This window comes from Rhinopithecus bieti, unplaced genomic scaffold (assembly GCF_001698545.2).
Source record: "Rhinopithecus bieti isolate Rb0 unplaced genomic scaffold, ASM169854v2 scaffold_4640, whole genome shotgun sequence".
NCBI classification, from domain to species: Eukaryota; Metazoa; Chordata; class Mammalia; order Primates; family Cercopithecidae; genus Rhinopithecus; species Rhinopithecus bieti.
The window spans coordinates 1,537,924-1,559,500 of NW_016804643.1; the positions used below are offsets into that span (position 1 = coordinate 1,537,924).

Here is a 21,577-nt window from a genome sequence, read left to right on the forward strand (position 1 = left end):
ATGAGTAGAGAGCAGGAAAATATAAAGTATGAAAATAGACTGCTATTTAGATAACTTTTGTGGTTGAAAAAAAAAAAAAAAAAAAAAGAAAGAAAGAAAGAAACGAGCAACCTGAGCTAGGAATTGAAACAAAAGAAACGAGCAACCTAAGGCAGGAGTTGAAATCAATTCCTGGGACTATAGAGGCCTGAGCATACATGATTAAAGGGAGAGTATTCAAAAAATGGAAATACTAATAAAGAATAATTGTTGAAATGAGAAAAGAAAATACCGAAGTGATCAATGGTACGGATGAAGGAATTAATCTTGGAAAAGTAGTAGTTGTTTGTTTGATTTAAAAGAGAAGGAGAGATAAGGACACAGTTGGAGAAGGTGAGAGATGCTAATTGTGTTCACTCCCTCAGTGTAGTGGGAGGCGGTGACTCCCTGTCATCAGAGTCACTGGAGGCCTGGGAAGGGTGGTCAAGCCATGACCCTGTTATGGATGGATAAGAAGGCCAAGTAATAGAAAGATTGCTCAGCAGAGAAGATCTGACTGGTGTGGTAATTATATACTTGTAAAGGTTAATAAGACATGTTAAAGAGCCATGAAATGACTAGGACAGGAAAAAGAAGTATTTATCATATGGTGAAGTTTTAAAAATCATGTTAAAAAATCTGTGTACAATGGCATCTACCGACCACCTGCATCAAAATCATATGGGTTAGTTGTTTAAAGTGGGGACTCAACCAGTTTCACCTCAAATAAGTGACGTTAGAATCTCTGAATGTGGTCTTGGAAATCTGTAGCTTAAACCCTGCAGATGAATCTAATGTACATTTATGGTTAAGAACAACTGATAGTGTATTCTATCATTTTCTTGAGTCAATTATTCCAATGAAAAGCACAATTATTTGTTGGGGAAATATAACTAAAAACAAAATCTTCTCCCAACCTAGAAATACTCTCTGCCTGGGTAGTAGAGACATAAAAACACTTTTATCATTAAATAAGCATTAAACCAGAATGTGATGCACATCACAGGTAATCAGTAAGAGATTACAAAAACAGAAAGAAACCTTGCCATTTTATATAGCCAGGCAGAGACAGTTCATTACATATGTTTTCAATATGGACAATAACTAGTCCTCAAGTAAGAGGACTTGACAGGACCGTTTGTGACGCATATGAATCCTCTCTTTATCTGGTAAGTAGGGTGACCATCTGTGTTAGCTGATTTGTTTCATCCAGAGGAAAAATTAACTTCTCATATCTTTACGACAGGAGGGAGTTTTGCAATTTGGAGCAAGGCTCACATCAAAATTCGGCTCCCTTCCCCAGCGCAGAAACTGGGACATAAGGCTACCATCTCCCTTGATGTTTACATTTCAAAGAGATGGCTCTCAGATCCTTGAGAAAGACATTCCTGGGTCATAAAGCTTACAAGAATCCTATCTAGTTTTCAAAAGGATTAATACACACTTCAAAGAGAGGAGAAAGTACTTCTAATTATAAGTTTTCTAAAGTAAATGCTCTCAGAAAAAGGGAGGGAGAAGTCTCTTCCTCTATTTTCGATTATATTTGTGTTTTGTGTTTGTATTTTTTCTTACACATAATAGCACTTTAGGTATTATCTGGCTTAGGTAACAAACACCCAAACTTTCTGTACGTACATTCATAAGCACATACACCCATAAACACACATACACACACACACACACACACACATACACACACACACACACACAGTTATAATTTTAAAATTTGTATTTAAAAAACATTAAATTTGTATTTTAATAAAACAAATGTTAATAAAATCCAAATAATGCTGAAGTCCCAGAAGAGACTTTATATTTAGATGGGTTTTATTTAACCCATTTTTTTTGGAGGTTGTTTGCAAAAAGAAGATCAGAGTGAGCAAATAAAGCCTAAAGATTAATTGCTTACTGCCTTCTTGACTCTCAGTATCTCTTCCACATCACGATCACCCTTGATGTCATCAGGAGCTCTGCAAGCTGCTCAGAGCCTAAGCAATGGGATGGAATGAGAATGAGTCTGGCAAAGGAAAGGGGCTATCTAAATGCAAAGCAATGTTAATAATGATGAGAGTAATCATCTCACCCTATCTGACCTTTGCTGTTTCATGACATTAGAACTATTTTCTTTAATTTCCATGGCATTTATCCTGGGACCAAGAGATGCATCGTGGTCTAATTCATTTAAATTTAAAGAAATGCCATTTAATTTTTAGAGGTAGTTAACCCTTGGTTATCCAAGCTTACAGCAAAAAGCAGACTCATGAACCACTAAAATTACAGTTGTGATGATTCTAGAATAAAACTCAACTACTTTATTTGGTTAAAGTAAAACATACAGATGAATGTACTTGGCCTTTGTGATTGGTGTGTATTTTCTGAAGCCAGCCCTTTCTTTGGAAGTGCATGAGGATTAGACTAAACTTTCTGGCCTCTAAAGAAATCTTCAATGATAAAGGCAGATCCAAGGAGAAAAATGGGCTTATAGCAAAATAAACTTTATGGCTTGACACTGTCTTATGGTGATCTAAGTAGTCATGGGAAACTGAGTATGAGTCAGTGTTTCATACCATGTGATTTGATATTATGTTGTAAATAATACTAATAAGGAAACAAGCAATAAGTTCCATGTTTTGAGTACCAGGCACCTCACAGAATTCTTTCATTTCTTACAACAAATTTTTAAAATCTTTTTAAATCCTCCCTTTACAGTAGGAAAACTGAGGATATAAATTTGTTAAATATTGCAAATCTGCAAATTAATAGAGATACAAAACTAGGATTCTTTCCATCAAACAATGATGTCTAAAAATGAAATTTGAATAGTAAGTTTTAAAAATGATGTATGTATGGAGATTCTCAATTGAAATTACCATGTTTAAGGATCTGAAAAGTCATGTGTTAGGGGAATTTGTTTAGTCTTTTCAAGACCTGCTTGACTAAGGAAATCTTTTTATCGGTAATATTTTTAATATTTTAATATTCAATGAACACAAGTGTTCCACAGGAGGTAAAATTGAGAATCAATGATTTAATCAATAGAATTCATGAGTGAGTTCAGTAAAATGAACTGTCTAATTTTGTGGTAGGCTTTGCTTAACCATGGCATTGTTCTGTGCCCAAAGACAAAGTAAGAGAGGCTAGTGGAATAATTATCCCAGGGAATATATTCTGGTCCTCTGTGTAGAAAGGAAAGGCCAGTTCTCCTTTATTCCTACTTACTGATAGTTCTTTGGTCTCCAAGTTGTCAAGAGGATGCCTGCTTTCCACTTTGCACCTGTGGCTGCAATTACTACACCAGATGAGGCAGAAGAACAGATCCAGGCAGCTATTGCTGACCACGTTCTGGTTAATTTACAATGATGAAGTGCAGTGGAGAAGACAGCAATCAGCAAGTTCAATGAGTGATTCAAGGTCCATATTCTCCCATGTTTTAATAACAGCTTTCTTTATTGCACAAATTTTCACTTTTTCTGTTTTTATAAATAAAACCCATTTGCTTTTTTTTTTTCTGCCTGAAAAAAGATGACCAAACTTTTCTGGTTCCAAAGAATGTGGAGCAGCAAGTGTGATTATAAGTCTGCAAAGTTTGCCTCAGACTGCATATGAATTTCCTGCAGCACTGGAAACAACAGCTTGCATTTGCTAACGAGAAACAGATGTTGTGATGAAAAACTGAGGTGGCACAAAACCTGTTCAATATACAGAGGAAACTTGAATCCACTTTAAGTTCTTCATCAGCTGTTGGTATTTCGTGTAGATGAAATATCAATACCCCTTTAGGACTTCTAGCTCTTTTAGCACCAAAACCTCAATCTTATATAAAAACTTGGTAAGAGCAAATCTTAACTTTCAAAAATGAGCTAAAACAACATATGTAGCATCTGTTCTCTAGGCAATTTGTAAGCCCGTGTAGTACCAAATATCACCACTGTCATTTTAGAGATAAAAGCAGAACTGATATATAAATTATTATTATGGTCTACAAAGATGGTATAAATTAGTATTGGAATATTTATTGGAGCCAAGAATGTAAATTATTTTCAGGTGAGATTTTCTACCATGCCACAAAGTACTCTGCAGCATACAGGAAAGGTTCCTCCCACTATATTGAACAGATTGCTGTTTATACTATCAGTTTTAAACCAATACTACTTTTAAGTACATACAAACCAGTGCATCAATACTAATGTGATGATATTCACAGGAATCTCCACATCTGAACTGTACAGAGCCTCCTGCCTGCTCACTGCAGACTAGCCACTCTACCCCCATCCTCTCCAGTTGCTTCAGTTGCTTCCGATTCCCCAAGACAGTATGTCACACATGCCCGGAAAGGTCCATTTAGGTTCTTTGGTCTGGACTCCTTGACCACAGTGCTACAGGCACCACCACTGCCAGAAATGCTTTTTATGGAAACACTGCCCCACTTGGCATAGCTGCCTTTTGATGTGGGCTGCTTTGCTTCCTCCAGGTATTAAACTGCTGTGGTTTACAGAATGAGACAGAGATGGGGGTAAGAGAAGAGGCTGATTCTGTTCCCAGTTTTGTTTCACACATTGCCACTGGGGCACTAAAGAAGGCTTACTTAGACTCAGCCTCACAGAGCATTTTATGAGCCTTCTTTCATCGAGATTCAAAACCAGTCAGCTCTTCAGACAAGAAAGGGAGTCAGACTCAGTTCTAGCCCCTTCATGATTCTTGTCTCTCTCCCTCCTGTCCCTTTTACAACCAAACTTTTCTCTCTTGTAAGCATGTAAATCAGACAAATGGATATTTGGAAGGAGGCTTAAACTCGCCAGGCGAAATCCACCTATGAGTGATCTTCTGTCCAGTCAAAATACAAAGCTGTGACTTAGCACCTGAATTGGCTGAAAAGTTGTAACATCAGGATCACCTGGAAGCTTGTAAGAACTGCAGAAACTCAGCCCCAACTCAGATCTACTGAATCAGAATCTGTATTTTTATAAGATTCTTTGGTGGTTCATCTGCACAGTAAAGTATAAGAAGTGCTGGTTAGGACATGGTACCCATGATGGTCTGCTATCTTTATGTTGTTACAAAACTACACAGTATTTACACTAGCCCCAGCTGGCCATCATGCACTTGCTTGCTATTAATAGTAATAGGTATCAACAAACCTATCACTGTTAAAAATTCAGTTTTTAATGAGGCAAGATAACTAGTCACCAAGGCTAATACACTTAAAGAGATAAAATACAAGCAACTTGCAATCATCTATTAATTTTATGTTATTTAATGAGTTGCCTTTTCTCAATCTGAAGTTAGACATTAAGGATTTTGATGTTCATTGAACACTCAGAAAACAGAGGCATCATCTCAAGCAGTTGGCAGAATACAGATAGATGAACAGTCAAGATGAACCCATATCAACTGTACACATATTTTGTTTGTAAATATTAGAACTTGATATTAAAGACTTAGACACCATTGAAATAAATGTATTTTAATCAATATTTGCTATTTGTGACACACTCTAGGAAAACCCAGAACTCTCTACTATTAGTTTATAATTTAATAGAAAAGTAAATATCTACTCTCAGATAGAATGTAAGGGAGACAGTAGCCCCACAGTTAAAGTGAGATAGGATAGAACATGAGAGGATGGTTACACTCCATTGGGAAAATTACAGAAAGGCTCATCAAAGGTCAGCTTTGAAATTATTTTTCTGTTTTAAGTTTATTTCTCTTCTTACCTGAATACTCTCATTGGTAATTTCAGCTATCACTATTGTTTATTATTGATATACTGAGTATATGGTGATTCTCAGATTTGTATTTCTTATTTTCTGTCCCCAAATATTAGACTCATATTTCGAACTACCTACTGTACATTTCTGCTTGAATGTCTCCTAAGTAACTCAGCCTCTCAAAAACTGAGCTTATCATCTTTCTCCCTGAATTTTTTTATCTTAGGGCATAAGCCACCCACTCACCAAAGCTAGAAACCTACACATCAGTGACATCCCTTTTCCTTCATTCAATCTTCCCATCACTTCCTTATAGAATCTAACCAGGTGGAACTATTTTATTTATTCCTAACAATCCCTTTCAAACACCTCTTTGCTACCAAGACAAGGTTGTTTATAATGTTGTTTACAAATCTCTAGTATATCAATATCAAGCTGTATTGTAATTGTTTACTTTTCTTCTGTCTTCTTTATTCAGTAAGCTCCTTGAAGAAACGGGGTCGTTTGTTAATGTTGTTTTCTCAAAGTCTAGCACAGAGACTGGCACGTGATATGTACACAATAAATCCTTTCCTGAAACACGTTGCTGATATGAAGTGGCATGTAGTTTAGATCTTGAAAATAAATAAAATCAATTGCCTCTAGACTAGTGGAAAATTGATGGCACCGATTTTTCATGTTTGATTCTTCTGCATCCCATCTTTTTTTTTTTTTTTTTCCTTTGAGGCAGAGTCTAACTGTCACCAGGCTGCAGTACAGTGGTGTGATCTCGGCTCACTGCAACCTCTACCTCGTGGGTTCAAACCATTCTTGTGCCTCAGCCTCCCAAGTAGCTGGGATTACAGGCATGCACGGTCACACCCGGCTAATTTTTGTATTTTTAGTAGAGATGGGGTTTCACCATGTTGGCCAGGATGGTCTCGATCTCTTGACCTCATGATCCACCCATCTTGGCCTCCCTAAGTGCTGGGATTACAGGCATGAGCCACCGTGCCCGGCCTCCCCATCTTTTTTCTTTTACACTATACACTGACCTCCAGAATTTCTTTTCATACAGATGTTTACTTTTACAGATCAATGATGAGGGAACATCTTGAGTCACTGCACTACAGTACTGAGTACCAGCCTACAGCCAAATTTTGGAGTGTTGCCATCTTTGTATTGCAGAATATATATGTGCAAATTATTTGAATAATTGTATCAATCTGTACTCATTATTCTGTAAAATAACTGGAAAATATTAAGCATTCTGATGCTAGTGAAGGGAAATGAAGGCTCCAACAATATTGAGATGATCTGAAAATGATGCAGTCTATCAAAAGCCTCACCGTTAGCCTCAATTGAATGCTGTTAGATTTAAGCAAATTGAGTATAGAATTTTTAAAGCAAGATCAAAGTTAGATGTATTATTAGATATGTAAATAATACAATGCAAATATATTTTCAGTAATTGTGTGTAAAAGAAAAGGTGTAATTAAATGTTCCAGGAATAGAACTTTATTGGGGATAAAGAAGTTGAATGAATTCTTATTCATGTATATAGAACTGGATCCGTACTTTCTTGACTTCCATTTATATGGTAATCACATTCTATGAACCTCAAATCAGGACACATTTTATACACGGAGAGATACATGGCTGACAATGTGACAGGATGTTTAAAATTTGCAAAATTTTAGAAAATCTGAGATAGATAAAACCATTGCCCGGTAGATGGATGACAGAGTACAGAACACTATTTTTACCCTGTTCAATTGAATATTCAATTCTTGTTAATTTCTATGAAAAGCTTAGCTTGATTAATATCAGGGGAAAAAACATTGCTGTTTTGGCAATGTAACTGCACATAAACTCTGTCTGCAGGCCTGCCATTTGACATACTTAGTATCTTTAAACATAAAACATTAAAAATCAAGCCCCTAAAGATATCTACTCATTAGGTTGTTTAGTAGTCTTGAACATCATAATTCAGCCCGGGGATTGGACAGTAAAAGGCTTAAAAAATGTAGCTGTTGAGAGCAAGAGAGCAACTGTTATTCAGTAACTCTGAAAAAACTCTCTCTCCTTTTGGCAGAAATTGCCCTTTGGCAACTTGAGGTATCTTTCTTTTTTCTTCCTCAAAGCCTCACAAATGGTAGAGTTGTGCTGAATGGATGTCTTTAGTACCTACAACCAGGAAAAGAATGTGTTTCTCTGAACAATAGTGAAAAGTCCTTAGAAAGCTGGGTTAGGAAAGACTTGGACAGATCTCTTTTCTTACACTGCAAAAAGCCTTTAGTGTGTCATCATATCTTAAAGTGGGATAAGCTTGTAGCAAATTCAGTTTCATTGCAGGAGTTACAAATTGGTTATAAAGCAGAAAACAGAGAAAAGCACTACGTCTGGTCACAGCAATCATTTGCCATTTGTTCAGATACTCTAAGCATTAATTAATACCCTTAAACAGAGCTGAGGAAACTGGTCTTTAGTTGGTTTATGTTAAGAAGAATGATACTTCTCTTTTCGTGATATATTCATGAATAAGTATTCACTTTGGTATATTTATGGTATATCAAGAAGTGCAATGATACTTGTTCCATTTCACCAAGCAGAAAGTGAATTTGTAGTGAACTCTCTCATAGCTGAGGATTTGATTTGACATTCAGGTAGATGGTATCTTAGGCCGTTTTATATGTAAAGGTTCCCTGTGATCTCACCTGTGCCTAACACATGTCCTCATTGCCTGCTATTTCCTCCTTTGCATTTTAATTACAAATGGATGGGAACTACCTGATTCTCAGGTGGCCTGAGCATATTTCCTTATTCACATTTGTCCCCTCTGTGTTATAAAATTTTCACTCCTCTATTGAGCTAACTCCTACTGATACTTAAAGACTGAGCTAATGCCATCTTCTCCAGGAGGCCATTCCTAACCAGCTGGTCTGGGCAATGCTGGTATTCTATGCTACTCCATAGCTCTCCACGTGATCTTTCTGTCCATCTTTCTGTCACGCAAATGTGTCTGTCTCCTCTAATGGACCGTAATATACAGGAGTTCCCTTTATCTGCAGTTTCATTTTCCATAGTTTCAGTTAACTGCAGTCAACTGTGTTCAGAAAATATTAAGTGGAAAATTCCATGAATAAGCAATTCATACATTTTAAATTGTGTGCCCTTATGAGTAGTGTAAACAAATCTCACGCTATTCAGCTCCATCCTGCCCAGGATGTGAGTCATTCCTTTGTCCAGCTTATCCATGGTACATTTGCTACCTACGTACTAGTCACTTAGGAGCCATCTTGGTTATCAGATTCACTGTCTCAGCGTTGCTTTGCTGTGTGCAAGTAATCCTGATTTTACTTAATAATACTTTACTCATAATAATTATTAGTATTATTGTTAATTTCTTACTGTGCCTAATTTATAAAACCAACTTTATCATAGGTATGTATGTATAGGAAAGAACATACTATATATAAGGTTCATTATAATCTGTGGTTTCAGGCACCCACTGGGAGTTCTGGAATGTATCCCTAGAAGATAAGAGAGGACTCCTGTGCTTGGGAATATGGCCACTATGTTTTGAATCCTCGTGCACTCTGTTGCTCCAGTACCTTATATGATTAATTAGCTAATTACTCACTGGAGTACATTGGTTAATATAAAACCTTTCCTGCCTCTGGGACTTACAGTTTATTAAGAAAAATATACAAATACATATACGACTCTAAGGCAATACAACAGCATAAAACAGAGTGGCATACCTTAGACTTGGGATCAGGTCAAGTATTTGGGTAAATAAAATTTGAAACCTGAAGAATGAGTAGGAGTTACTTAGGCAAAGCTTTGGGGTAGGTGGAGCATTCCAAACAGAAGAAAGAGCACTGATACACATAGTTTGTGTGCGTTCCTGTATTATGCTTTTAAAAATGCCCACAGTACTTTAGTGAGGAATAATTTACATATAATAAGATGTGCCAATCTTCAGGGTACTGCTTGAAATGTTAGCACATGTATATATTTATATAACCTCCACCCAAATCAAGATAGAGAACATTTTTATATTTTCTCCAATTTTTCTCGTGCTCCTATTATAGGCAATTCCCACCCCAGGAGGTAACTACTTTTCTGGTTTCTATCACTCAAGGCGATGCCTTTAAAGACATGAAAAATGTTCAGAGTCAAATTTAGGGAGCAAGGTTGATAGAAGAGAGAGGGAGGGAGGAGCATGCAGAGGTAGGCAGGTAACAGATTATGGAGAGACTTGAGCACCTAGTTCAAGATTTGGGCTTTTGGCCTATGGGAAAAAGTAGCTGTTGAAAATCTGAGCATGAGGATGACATGACTGGATTAATATATTAACAGCTGTACTAATTGAAGGACATTAAGACTGGAAATAAAGGAACCAGTTAGGAAGCTAGTACAATATTCCAGGGGAGAGATAATGATGGCATGAGCAAAGGAATAGCATGTAGATAGAGAAAAATCAGTAGATTTAAGACATACTTCATAGATACTCATAAACATTTATTAAAATAAACTGTATTATTTTAGAAAAAAGTATCACTTAAAAATTATCTTTGCATTTAAATAGTTAATGTTGCTGAAGGCTATGGAGATAGCCCCTTAATTTTAAATGGTGTTAATTGTTTTCTGGGTTGGCGAAGTATACTTCATAATTAATTCATTATTTTTCCACCAACAAAGGAAATACTGTGTAGAATTTCCTATAACACCTAGCCTTTTGGTTTTGGCCATGAAAAGATTTTCATCTTTCTTTATAGGTAATTTTAATGAGTTTAAACTTATGAAAAACATAGACGTTTCCATATTGCTTATTCACATTCCCCAAATATGACTCGCTTTGCTAGAAAAAAAAACCCAGTGTGTATATAGAATAAACACTCTAAAAAGATAATGCTATTGAACATTTCTACTGTTAGATTAGGACTGAATTATTTAAGCAAATTAATTCTATGCTAAAACCTTGAATGAAATTTACATACTTAGGTGAACATACCATGATTCACCAAAATATGTGTTATTTTGTTTGGTTTTCCTCTTTTGAACAATCAAGGTCATTTCCCCATTGAAAAGCAGAATCAGTTTTTATTTGTTTCTACATGTTGAAAGCTTGTTACTTGTTTCAGGTGCTTTATCTAATTGGTATAACAGGGTGATTAAAAAAATGGTAAAGTCACTCTCTTAGTTTTCTAGGGCTGCTGTAACAAAGTACCACAAACAATGTGATTTGAGACAACGGAAACTTGTGTCCTGGGTGATTTAAAAGATAGCAATTTATTGCCTTACAGTTCTGGATGCCAGAAGTTCAAAATCCAGACAGGGCCATGCTCCCTCTGAAAGTCTGGGAAGAATCCTTTCTTGTCTCTTCCTAGCTTCCAGTGGTTTGCCAGCAACCTTGGGTGTGCCTCGGGTTGTAGATGCATCATTCCAATCCTGTACCTTCACATGGTCTCTCCCTGTGTGTCTGTCTCTTCACTGGATGTTTATTTTATAAGGACACCAGTCATATTGAATTACGGGTTCAGTAATTACCCCAGTATTACCTCATCTTACCTAATTTAATCTGCAACAACCTTTTCCCAAATAAAGCCTAAGGTACTGAGGGTTAGGGCTGCAGCATATCTTTTTTTGGGGGGACATAATTCAACCCATAGCAGTTATTAGAACTTGATGAATGTAAAATAATCTGCCTCTAGGGAATTACCCAGCAGCCACTCTCCCCATTTCCTTTATACATTTTCTACATTACAAGTAGAAAAATAACTAAATAGAGATATGAAGACCATGTGTGTGTGCTCACTTCTATAGACAGAGGCTAGATCCCATCACAGATAACCCATGGAGTCATGGAGAACCATGCAAATTGTGTTTTACATTTCCATGTTTAGGTCATTTTTTTTTTTTTTTTTTTTTACTGAGGCATGGGTAGTCATTGGCAAAATTTTCTTATAGTGAGCTGTGCATTTTTGTGCATAATATCAACACTATTTTTCATTCCCTTTCTCTCTAGTGTGATTTAATTTAGGCAAAATAAAATTGAATTCTGATGGATGGCTTTTATTTATACAACCCATAAGATGGGTTACCAAATACCAAAGTGCTTGACAATTGGGTTTAGGGTGGATTTCAACTGTTTTCTCCTTATACTTGAGAAAATGCATCATTTGTAGTGATTTTCACTACTCTTGACAGGTCATCTGAATAATCCAGTTGCTCTCGTTCTGAATTTCCTCAGTAACCTGATTTGTTTCCACTCAATTCTCTGGTCATTTGGCAATACTTGATCAACACTTAATATACATCCACTGGACACCAAGCACAAGGAAACAGAGGTGAATTGTAATCTCTACACTCAAAGATCTCTCCTTAAATAACTAAATAAAAGGCTGTTTTTCTTGTCTACTTAATAGCTGGCACATTGGATTATGGTGTATCAAATATAAAAATGAGTTACACAGACAAAGGAGATGAATAAATATATCAGTGGGATGTTAATGTTATTTATGATTCTTTCTGCTTTTCTGACTTATGTTTGTTTTTTATATATTTTTATTTCAGCTGAAAGAGACATCAGTGTCTATTGTGGGGTACAGGCCATTACAATGAAGATTAATTTTTGCACGGTACTTTTCTCGGGTTATTCGGAAACAGATCTGGCACTGAATGGAAGGCATGGGGACTCCCACTGCAGAGGGTTCATCAATAACAACACCTTTCCAGCAGTGGTCATTTTTATCATCAACCTCAGCACCTTGGAGGGCTGTGGAAACAACTTGGTGGTAAGATTAGTGTGACATTTTGTGCTAGGTCTGGGGTCATAAATAAAAAATCTCCCCATTTCATGAAAGGATAAGAAGCCCAATCTACCTCTTAAGAAAAACAAACAAACAAACAATAAAATTGAACAAATCACTTTCCTTTGCCTGTTTGAGGCCTGCACTCCCAAATACACAATTCCATCTTCCAATAATGGTTATGTTTATAGCAGTGGGGCAGTCAAAGGGCCTGAGGTCAGCTGTGCCCCTCTAAGCAGCATTATTTTGTGTGAGTGACACTGATGGATCTGTCTCTACAGTTTAGCATTAGCCATATTCCTCAGACTTTAGAAGGAAGTATCTGTCCATTCAAACAATGTTTGTTCCAGTGAGTCTGGCAGTGAACCACTTGGCCTGTTGTTTCAGTGACCTCATTTGGAAAGAAAGATGAAAGACAGAATGGGAAGCTTGTAATCTTCTTTCATGCTTACCATTGAATGATCGACACGAGTACTTTGTAAAAAGGGGCAGTCAGTATTTCTGGTATAATATTCTTAAGTGTGTGGGACTGTCCTTTGAATTTCAAAATGTTTATCATATCCAGTCTTACCATGAAATCCCAGTAGCACACTCTCTGTAGTCATTGTGAAAATTGAAACATCTCTTCAAACATTTCCACCCTGAATTAGAAATACTGTTTTGTAGCATTCATTTGTTTATTAATGCATTGAACACCAAAAATAGAGTTGAATAAGGAATTGACTCTCTAGTGAATTAAAATTAATAGAAGTGAATATATTGTGATGTGACAGGAGTATGAGTTAAATAGTTACACTGAAATTCACTTAGTACTATTTTTTATTTTGCATATTTAAATATAATCTTATTGGTAAATTTGCAAATATAAAAAAGGAAGCACAATAAACATGATCACTTAGCCCAGGGAAGGAGATATTGACTTTTACTCTTCACAGGTTATTATTTTATATTAAGGAGAAAGGATTGATTATTCCAAGGCCAGGGTTTCTAAGACTTGGTGGGAGATGGAAGACAGAGAAAATAGATTTCTTTGAATCTTCTTCTTTATCTTTTCCCAGAGGGCAGTTAGAATATTGTGCCCATGACCATTTCCAAGCCTGCAGCTTGAGTATTGTTGACTCTTTTTATTAAAAACGTTTATTCAACTCTCTGAGTTGTGTGCAGAGAGGTTATGAAGTGGGCCTAAGGGAGGGTGATGCAGGTTGATTATTACAAGTTCCTGTTCTGTGTGGAAGGAAAGAGCCTATGTGGAGATGAGCAGCATTTCCTGGTCTCCCACCATGCCCTGAAGCCTTTCCTTCCCTTTCTTGTCTGAATGTGTCACCTTGCCCTGCTGCCTAGAAAACCATTCAGGAGAAAAGCCAGGAAAAGTTTGCAATGTGTGTGCTGTTTATCATTTTAAAAAGCTGAATAAGTCTGCTATAAAAATTGCTAGGCTGGGCATGGTGGCTAACACTTGTAATCCCAGCACTTTGGGGGGCCGAAGTGGGCAGATCGCCTGAGGTCAGGAGTTTGGGACTAGCCTGGCCAACATGGTGAAACCCTACCTCTGCTAAAAATACAAAAATTAGCTGGGCCTGGTGGCGTGTACCTCTAATCCCAGCTACTTGGGAGGCTGAGGCAGGAGAATCACTTGAACTCAAGAGGTGGAGGTTGCAGTGAGCCAAGATTGCATGACTGCACTCCAGCCTGGGTGACAGAGTGAGATTTTGTCTCAGAAAAAAAAAATTGCTATATATATATATATATATGTATGTATGTCTTTTATTTTCGTAGACAGAATTGGTGTGTTTAGCTGTCAAATCAAGCAAGTAGTGGGAGGAGGGGAAGATTTGCTTATCTTTCATTTTTGCCTTAGGTGCTATCAGCTTTGGCAACTGCTCTAAGATCATTCCTGCATGGGAAAAAAATTAAGTAGGCTACTAAGTCTCTGGATTGGAATAATGATGTTTTCATTCATAAAGATTCTTGTCCCATTTATAAATTAACTAGATAATTGCCATGGCTTTACCCATGTGCTGTTAGGTTCATGTGTAAAGTTTACTCTATTGTTGAAAATTATCACAGATCTTAGTAATATAGTAGTATCTGCTAAAATATTTATTGAGTGCCCTCTTGTATTTGACAAGGTCGAAGAACTCTCTGGTATTATGAAGGTCAAAAAATTATTGATTATTTCTAAAATGGTGGATCTTAAATTTTAGTAAGACTGGAGAATTCAACGAAGGCCAAGCAGACCCAAGAAAATACACATGGACAACATTTTTATACTTCATGAACCCCCAAAACCCACCTATAAACTAGTGTCCTAGAAGTAGATAAGTATCCTTATGAACTAAACAGGAAGACCCTGAGAAGATCAGTCCTCAGAAAATTTACAACCTTCATTCATTTGAAAATCCTTTATGGGGCCCAAGATGCTGGTCGCTGTGCTATGCTGACTTTGCAAAGGTGGACAAGATGGTCCCTGCCCACAAAGAGTGTCGATGATGGCTGAGGGAACTGCCCAGCGAGCAGGCTGCTCTTGCTCTGCCTACAAATATGATGGAGATAAACACTGCATATGAGGAGTCAGGGGAATTTCCTAGGGAAGGTGAGATCCTAGGGAGGAGTAGGATACATCACGGGAAAGTAGGGAGAGTGACAGCATTATTATCAAGAGTTGGAGCCTGGAGATATGAAGCTAACAGGGAAAAAGGTTCAGATTAACAGGGTTTTTTTTTTTTTTTTTTTTTTTTTTTCAGCCATGCCAGAGAATTTTGGCTTCATCCATGAGTGTTTTCAGATTACTTGTTGTAACCGTCTGAACCTATAATCTCCTTTCTTTTTATAAAGTATGAGTAAAGTGTTTTGGTAAATACAAAGTTTCATTTACTTACAGGCCATTTATAAATCGCATTTCTCACTTATAAACTTGCAATTTCAAAACCTTCTCATTTTATAGTTGATCTTGCTTAATGTTTTATTTTGTATATGAAGTGCCTAGACATATATATAGCCATTTAATCATTAAACTATTCTAACATTCTAACAGGTATCCACAATTCCTGGAGTCAGTGCTTATGGAAATGCAACTTCAGTGCAAATAGGAAATATTTCAGGATATATTGATACTCCAGACCCACCAACAATCATCAGCTATCTACCTGGGCTTCTTTACAAATTTAGTTGTAGTTATCCATTGGAATACCTGGTTAATAATACCCAGCTTGCTTCGTAAGTTTGCATTTTATTCTTGCTTTCTCATATGACATTCTTGCTTCAGTCGTTTCATATCTTTCAGGGACTTAGAAAGATAGCAGGATTTATTGAAAATAGTTAAGTTCAGACAATGTAATGGGAAGCATATTATGTCTAATATATTTATCTCTATCTGTTTATCTATCATTATCTATGTATCCATCTATCTACTTATCTCTAATTGTTATGATCCATAACAGACCCAAACCATTTTTCCCCCAAATTAAGCTGACTCAAACTAGCCAGTTGTCTGCCTTGGGTTCTCTTCACTCCCTTTGCCCAAGAGCCTTGGGTGTTTCATGGCCCTGAAGGCCCTGTGGTGTCTCCAGTGTGTATGACATTTGGTAACTACATTGCTGAATTTTGGTTGGCTTCTGTCTCGGCCATATGCTTTCACTGCTGGGCTCTTGTACCCCAGATTCTGGGATCTCCATCCCTCTGTTGAGCTGTCACCTGCGTGGGTGCTCATGATTCTCCCAGAAACATGGCATGACATATAGTCAAGGAGCTCCAAATATGGACTGAGGGTGTAGCTTTTTGTTTATATTCATGTATTCATTATCTCCAAAGCACATACTCCCGGAGAGGGCGATGTACATATTCCAATATAATCACCTGGATTTGCTGAATATTTTTGACAAAATGGGATGATTAAGCGAATGCTTTCTCCAATTTTAGGATTTGCTATTATGAAGTCTTAGTTATTGCTTAATCTTAGTTATGAGGAAATGTGGAGGTCACATTCTACTTCCGTGAAAAAATATTCGTAGCTGGTTTTAATAGCACAGTGATGATAAGTACCTTGGACAGAAGCAAGACTTTGATGTGGAGAATGAGAAAGGAAAGGCTTTGAGTCAAAAGAATATGGGTGTACAGGGATGCATCTCTCACTCTGCCCCCTACTCCCCACACTGAACACATTCCTGAGCTTCAATTCCATGGAAATTCATTGATTATCCAACGTATCACTTACCTATTTACCATCCAATGTTCTATCAATGAACAAAGTAAAACAAATTCCCTGATCTCATGAAACTTCTTTTGTAATGGAAGTGATGAAAGTGTATTTGCATCAGATTCAAGCCCTTTTCTGCCAAATCTCTTAAAAGTAATGCAAAACAAACAAAAAAGATTGCTTTAAAAATAAAATGATCATGAAGAATAGCTTGGCTTTACTTGTTCCCTCTTGCTTTTTCATTATTTTATCTGTTCAGAGATTTAAACAGTATAGCAACTTCAAGCATAATTAACAGTATGTCAGAATTAATTGGGAGTTTTAGTGCTTTAAATCTAACATCCAGGTATCACTTTTACTTTAAAATCTCATGAGCGCTTTCCTTTTTCTAAATGTGTTTTAGGTCTTCAGCTGCTATTTCTGTGAGAGAGAACAATGGCACATTTGTCAGCACTTTGAACCTGCTCCTTTATAACGTAAGTTGATGGGTGAAGGATGTTATTTTCTCTTTCACTGTTGTGAGGAGTCATTTATGTGAATGGCTTTTACATAAAAATCTACTGAAAGCCACATTAACCCTGTTATGCCTTGGTAACATTTATCTATTTTTGCTAGCATTTTCATATGTCTTAGTGATAAAGGTTTAATAACATCTCCATTAAATTTTCTAAAAGTTGATAAATGATTTAAATGTTATATCATAAGTGTGATTTTAAATAATTACTTCAAATGTCTATCTACCTTTACAGGTATTTATTTGTTTATTTAGGTAGGGGTGTGTGAGTAGCTACAGTTAGTTTCAAGATTTAGGAAATTTTTTTTAATGTGTGATGCAAAGATTTTAACGGTACAAACGGTGTTTGCCTTGGCAGCATCCTTGGTGATAAATGTGTTAATATTTTCGATATGGGTTTTGGCTGATGACAATTCTGTCACATCTGAAATAATTTGGATTGACTACACAGCATTATCTAAATTTTTGTCATGTAAATATCGACAGTGGCAGCAAAACGTGAAAAATACATGGATTTCTATTTATAACTCTAACATTAATCCCCTAAATGATATTTTCATGTTGATTAAAAATTTTTATTCATACATTTTAAATGCCTGATTTAAATATCAATTTTTCAATCTATCAACCAACATTTTGTAAATTATGAATCGGATTTTGCATTATTATTCATGTCATCATGGCACCGAGTTATAATTCATGCAACTGATTTAAAAGTCAGTGCTTTATACTTTGAATATAATGAGCTATAAATATTGTAGTAGGACATTTTCCAAAGGCATTGAAAAAAATCATGTTTATAAGTTTGTAGTCTGACACCACAGAGTTCTAAACAACAAATTAAAATGTGTTAGAATCAAGATTGCCTTTCTGTCGTTTCTGAACTTCCTTCTGCAAAGAGAAGCTGTCAGCTGGGCGCGGTGGCTCATGCCTGTAATCCCAGCACTATGGGACGCCGAGACGGGCGAATCACAAGGTCAGGGTATCGAGACCATCCTGGCTAACACGGTGAAACACTGTCTCTACTAAAAATACAAAAAAATTAGCCAGGCTTGGTGGCGGGGGCCTGTAGTACCGACTACTTGGGAGGCTGAGGCAGGAGAATGGTGCGAACCCGGAAGGCGGAGCTTACAGTGAGCCGAGATTGCGTCACTGCACTCCAGCCTGGGTGACAGAGCAAGACTCAGTCTCCAAAATCCAAAAAAAAAAAAAAAAAAAAAACAGAGAGAAAGAAGAGAGCCGCCAAGATACTGATTCTACACATGACTCAGCAAAACGTGTGCCAATATTCTTTTTTTTTTTTTTTTTTTTCTGAGACGGAGTCTCGCTCTTGCCGGCCCAGGCTGGAGTAGCAGTGGCCAGATCCTCAGCTCACCTGCAAGCTCCGCCTCCCGGTTCGCGCCATTCTCCTGCCTCAGTCCTCCCGAGTAGGCTGGGACTACAGGCGCCCGCCAATCTCGCCCGGCTAGTTTTTTGTATTTTTTAGTAGGGACGGGGTTTCACCGTGTTCGCCAGGATGGTCTCGATTTCCTTACCTCGTGATCGCCCGTCTCGGCCTCCCAAAGTGCTGGGATTACAGGCTTGAGCCACCGCTCCCAGGCCGCCAATATTCATTTTTGATAAGGCTAGATATTTACTATTGTTAACAATATTTATATAAGTTTAAACTGGAAAATTTGTCTGATAATTTATATGCATAATCTCTCTGAGGTAGAGTTGAGATTACTAGTTGGATTTTTTTTTTTTACTAGTTGGATTTAATATTATTTGTTATAATCGAGTGAGACAAAGATGAGAATTCCTGATCCTAAGAAAGTGAAAAATATATCCATATGACATTTAATGATACTATTACTTTCTGTGAAATTAAACTATTCTCTCACTGAAATAGCAGAAAATCAAAATCTAGAAGTGTGGATTTCAGGAAAGCTTTGTTATTAAGATCTTTCTTTTATCACTAGAGATGGTACTGTAGTTCTGTTGCTAACAAGGTATAATCCTTCAAAGAATCTCTGAAGTTATAATGCTTAAAAAGCCAACAATTAGATGATAACCTTAATATTTTAATTATATGGTAACCAATTTTTTTATATTAGACTACAAGTGAAATAGACGGTGCCAAAATACTTCTCATTTTAAATCAGTTATAGAGCAGTTTTAGTTTGACAGAAAAGTTGATTAGAAAGTACAGAGTTCCCAAACATACCCCCTCCCCTTGCACACATTTTTTTCCTATTATTTACATCTTGTGTTAGTGTGATACATTCGTTAAAATTAATAAACCAATATGGATACATTATTAACCAAAATTCATAATTGACATTTATTTTATGTTTAGGTTACTCTTCCTCTTGTACCTTCTGTGGGTTTTGGTAAATATAAAGTGGCATTTGCTCATCATTGCTGTATAATACAGAAGAGTTTCAATGCCTCAACCTAAAAACTTTTTTAACACAGTGTCATCATGGTATTTTGCCATGTTACAGGATATCTAAAAATTAGTAAGTTACATTAGAAAAAATTTTGATACACTTCATTAGTTGATCCAAAATCATCCTTATTATTTGTTTGAAATAATTAACATGTACCTAGCCAGATGTAATTTTATTGTAGCATTCCAAATAAAATATTATAATCTTCGAAGCCATTAATTCCTGTTTCACAAGGAAAGTTTTTCATTTTTAACCCTTGAGGATGATGAAATTTTATATTACATCCCTACTACTTTCATTTTCTGTTTGTTGTTTGGAGAAGAAAAGTTGTACTCAGTTCGATGTAGCACAATAGTTTATTTTTATGTGTTTTGGGATTCAGTAAGTATACTGAAGGGAAATTATATTTAAAAAACCAATGACATCAACTATGTGATTTTCATGAATGAAGATTACTAATTGAACTGTGGTATTATTTTGTGCAATATAAATATGTCAGTTTTGTTCATTGTGGAATGGAAAGTAAGGATGCTTTTGTGTATTGGAATTCTACCTAAATGTTAGATCCTTCTGAGAGAGTGGAGAGTCAACAAATATTACATAAAGTTATTATAATTATGAACACTTTTTAAATGCTGGAGAAAAATTAAAATGGATATAATTGATTTTAGGGACAATATATTACTAATGAGTAAAAGTCACCATACAAATTAAAGTCGGAAAATTACCTCTTAGAAGCAATTTCAGTAGGAAAAAATTGATGATTCATAATTAAACCACAGCTGGATCATATGTCATTTGCCATATGACTCAGCAATATAATGTTGTAAAGAAAGTAAGCATTCTTCTGGACAATATTGATTCAAATATAAGATGAAAGGGCTGTATAGTTAATGAAGTGTAGGTTACTTGGAGAAGTTGGAAAAGGGAGCCTGAAAGATAATTACATAAAAATACTACCCACCAGACATGGTTAGAGGAGCTGTGATCATTTATCACCAAAATACAGAAAACAAAAGACTGAAGAGTATCAGTTTTTAAGTATATCTCTTATTTATTTGACTTTATTTGGAAATAAAATGTTCCGTATTAACATTTTTTTCTCAAAAGTGAAGCATCCAAACTATTACTGTCTTAAATTATAAAATTCAAAATATGTTGCTTTCTTCCAAGCCTTCTAAAGAGAGTATGGTCAGGATGTTTTCTTTCCCAATGATTTTAAGATTTTATAATGACCATTAAAAACTTTTCTTTGCTGCCAAACAGCAATGTCTTCAGAATTACTAAGTTTAGGGAAACAATTGGTTTGTCTGTTAAATTACATGACTGCGTAAATTTGGAGGGTTTTTTTTTTTGGTTTGTTTTTTGCACTCTAGTTTTTCTGGTTTTCTTCATTATCAGATTATACCTGCCACTTCTTAATTTCTAATCCGATGCTTTAATCTACTGTGGGTTTGAGAATGATACAAATAAGCTCTCTAGAATTGGTCTAAAATAAGGGTAGAAAAGTAAAAATGAAGTCCTGAGATACCCATGTATGAGTGACCTCTACAGAATTTGTGCAGGAACCATACGACATGTATTCTAGCAGCCTGGAGTCTGTGTTTGTCTCAATAACTGAATCTTGCCCTACACAAAATGTAATGTGTAAATGTCTCATTTTGGTTTTCCGTATATTATTGAAGTTTGCATCTTGAAGATGTTGATATATTCTAGAAATGTGGTTCTCCTGTACTTTCTCCTATTGTGCCTAGAAGAAAATTTCTGTTCTTGTGTGACTTTAAAATGGTCTTACTTTGATTTTCAATTAAATTTTAAAAATTTCAAGTTGCCAGGTAAGTGATTTTGGGTAAGTAAAATATTATCAGAAGTATAAGACCTACAGTGTCTATAGTAAAGGGCTTAAATTGAAG

General features: G+C 36.2%; 1 protein-coding gene across 2 annotated transcripts in view; it reads left to right on the forward strand.

Annotated features, from left to right (window-relative positions):
- ZPLD1 (zona pellucida like domain containing 1) overlaps nt 1-21,577 on the forward strand; it is a 272,321-nt gene that overhangs the window by 233,118 nt on the left and 17,626 nt on the right. For both annotated transcript variants that reach the window (XM_017869531.1, XM_017869532.1), the window contains 3 exons: nt 12,288-12,508; nt 15,558-15,739; nt 17,122-17,194. In XM_017869531.1, the coding sequence (XP_017725020.1) occupies nt 12,288-12,508; nt 15,558-15,739; nt 17,122-17,194 (476 nt within the window). The remainder of the gene's footprint in view (nt 1-12,287; nt 12,509-15,557; nt 15,740-17,121; nt 17,195-21,577) is intronic.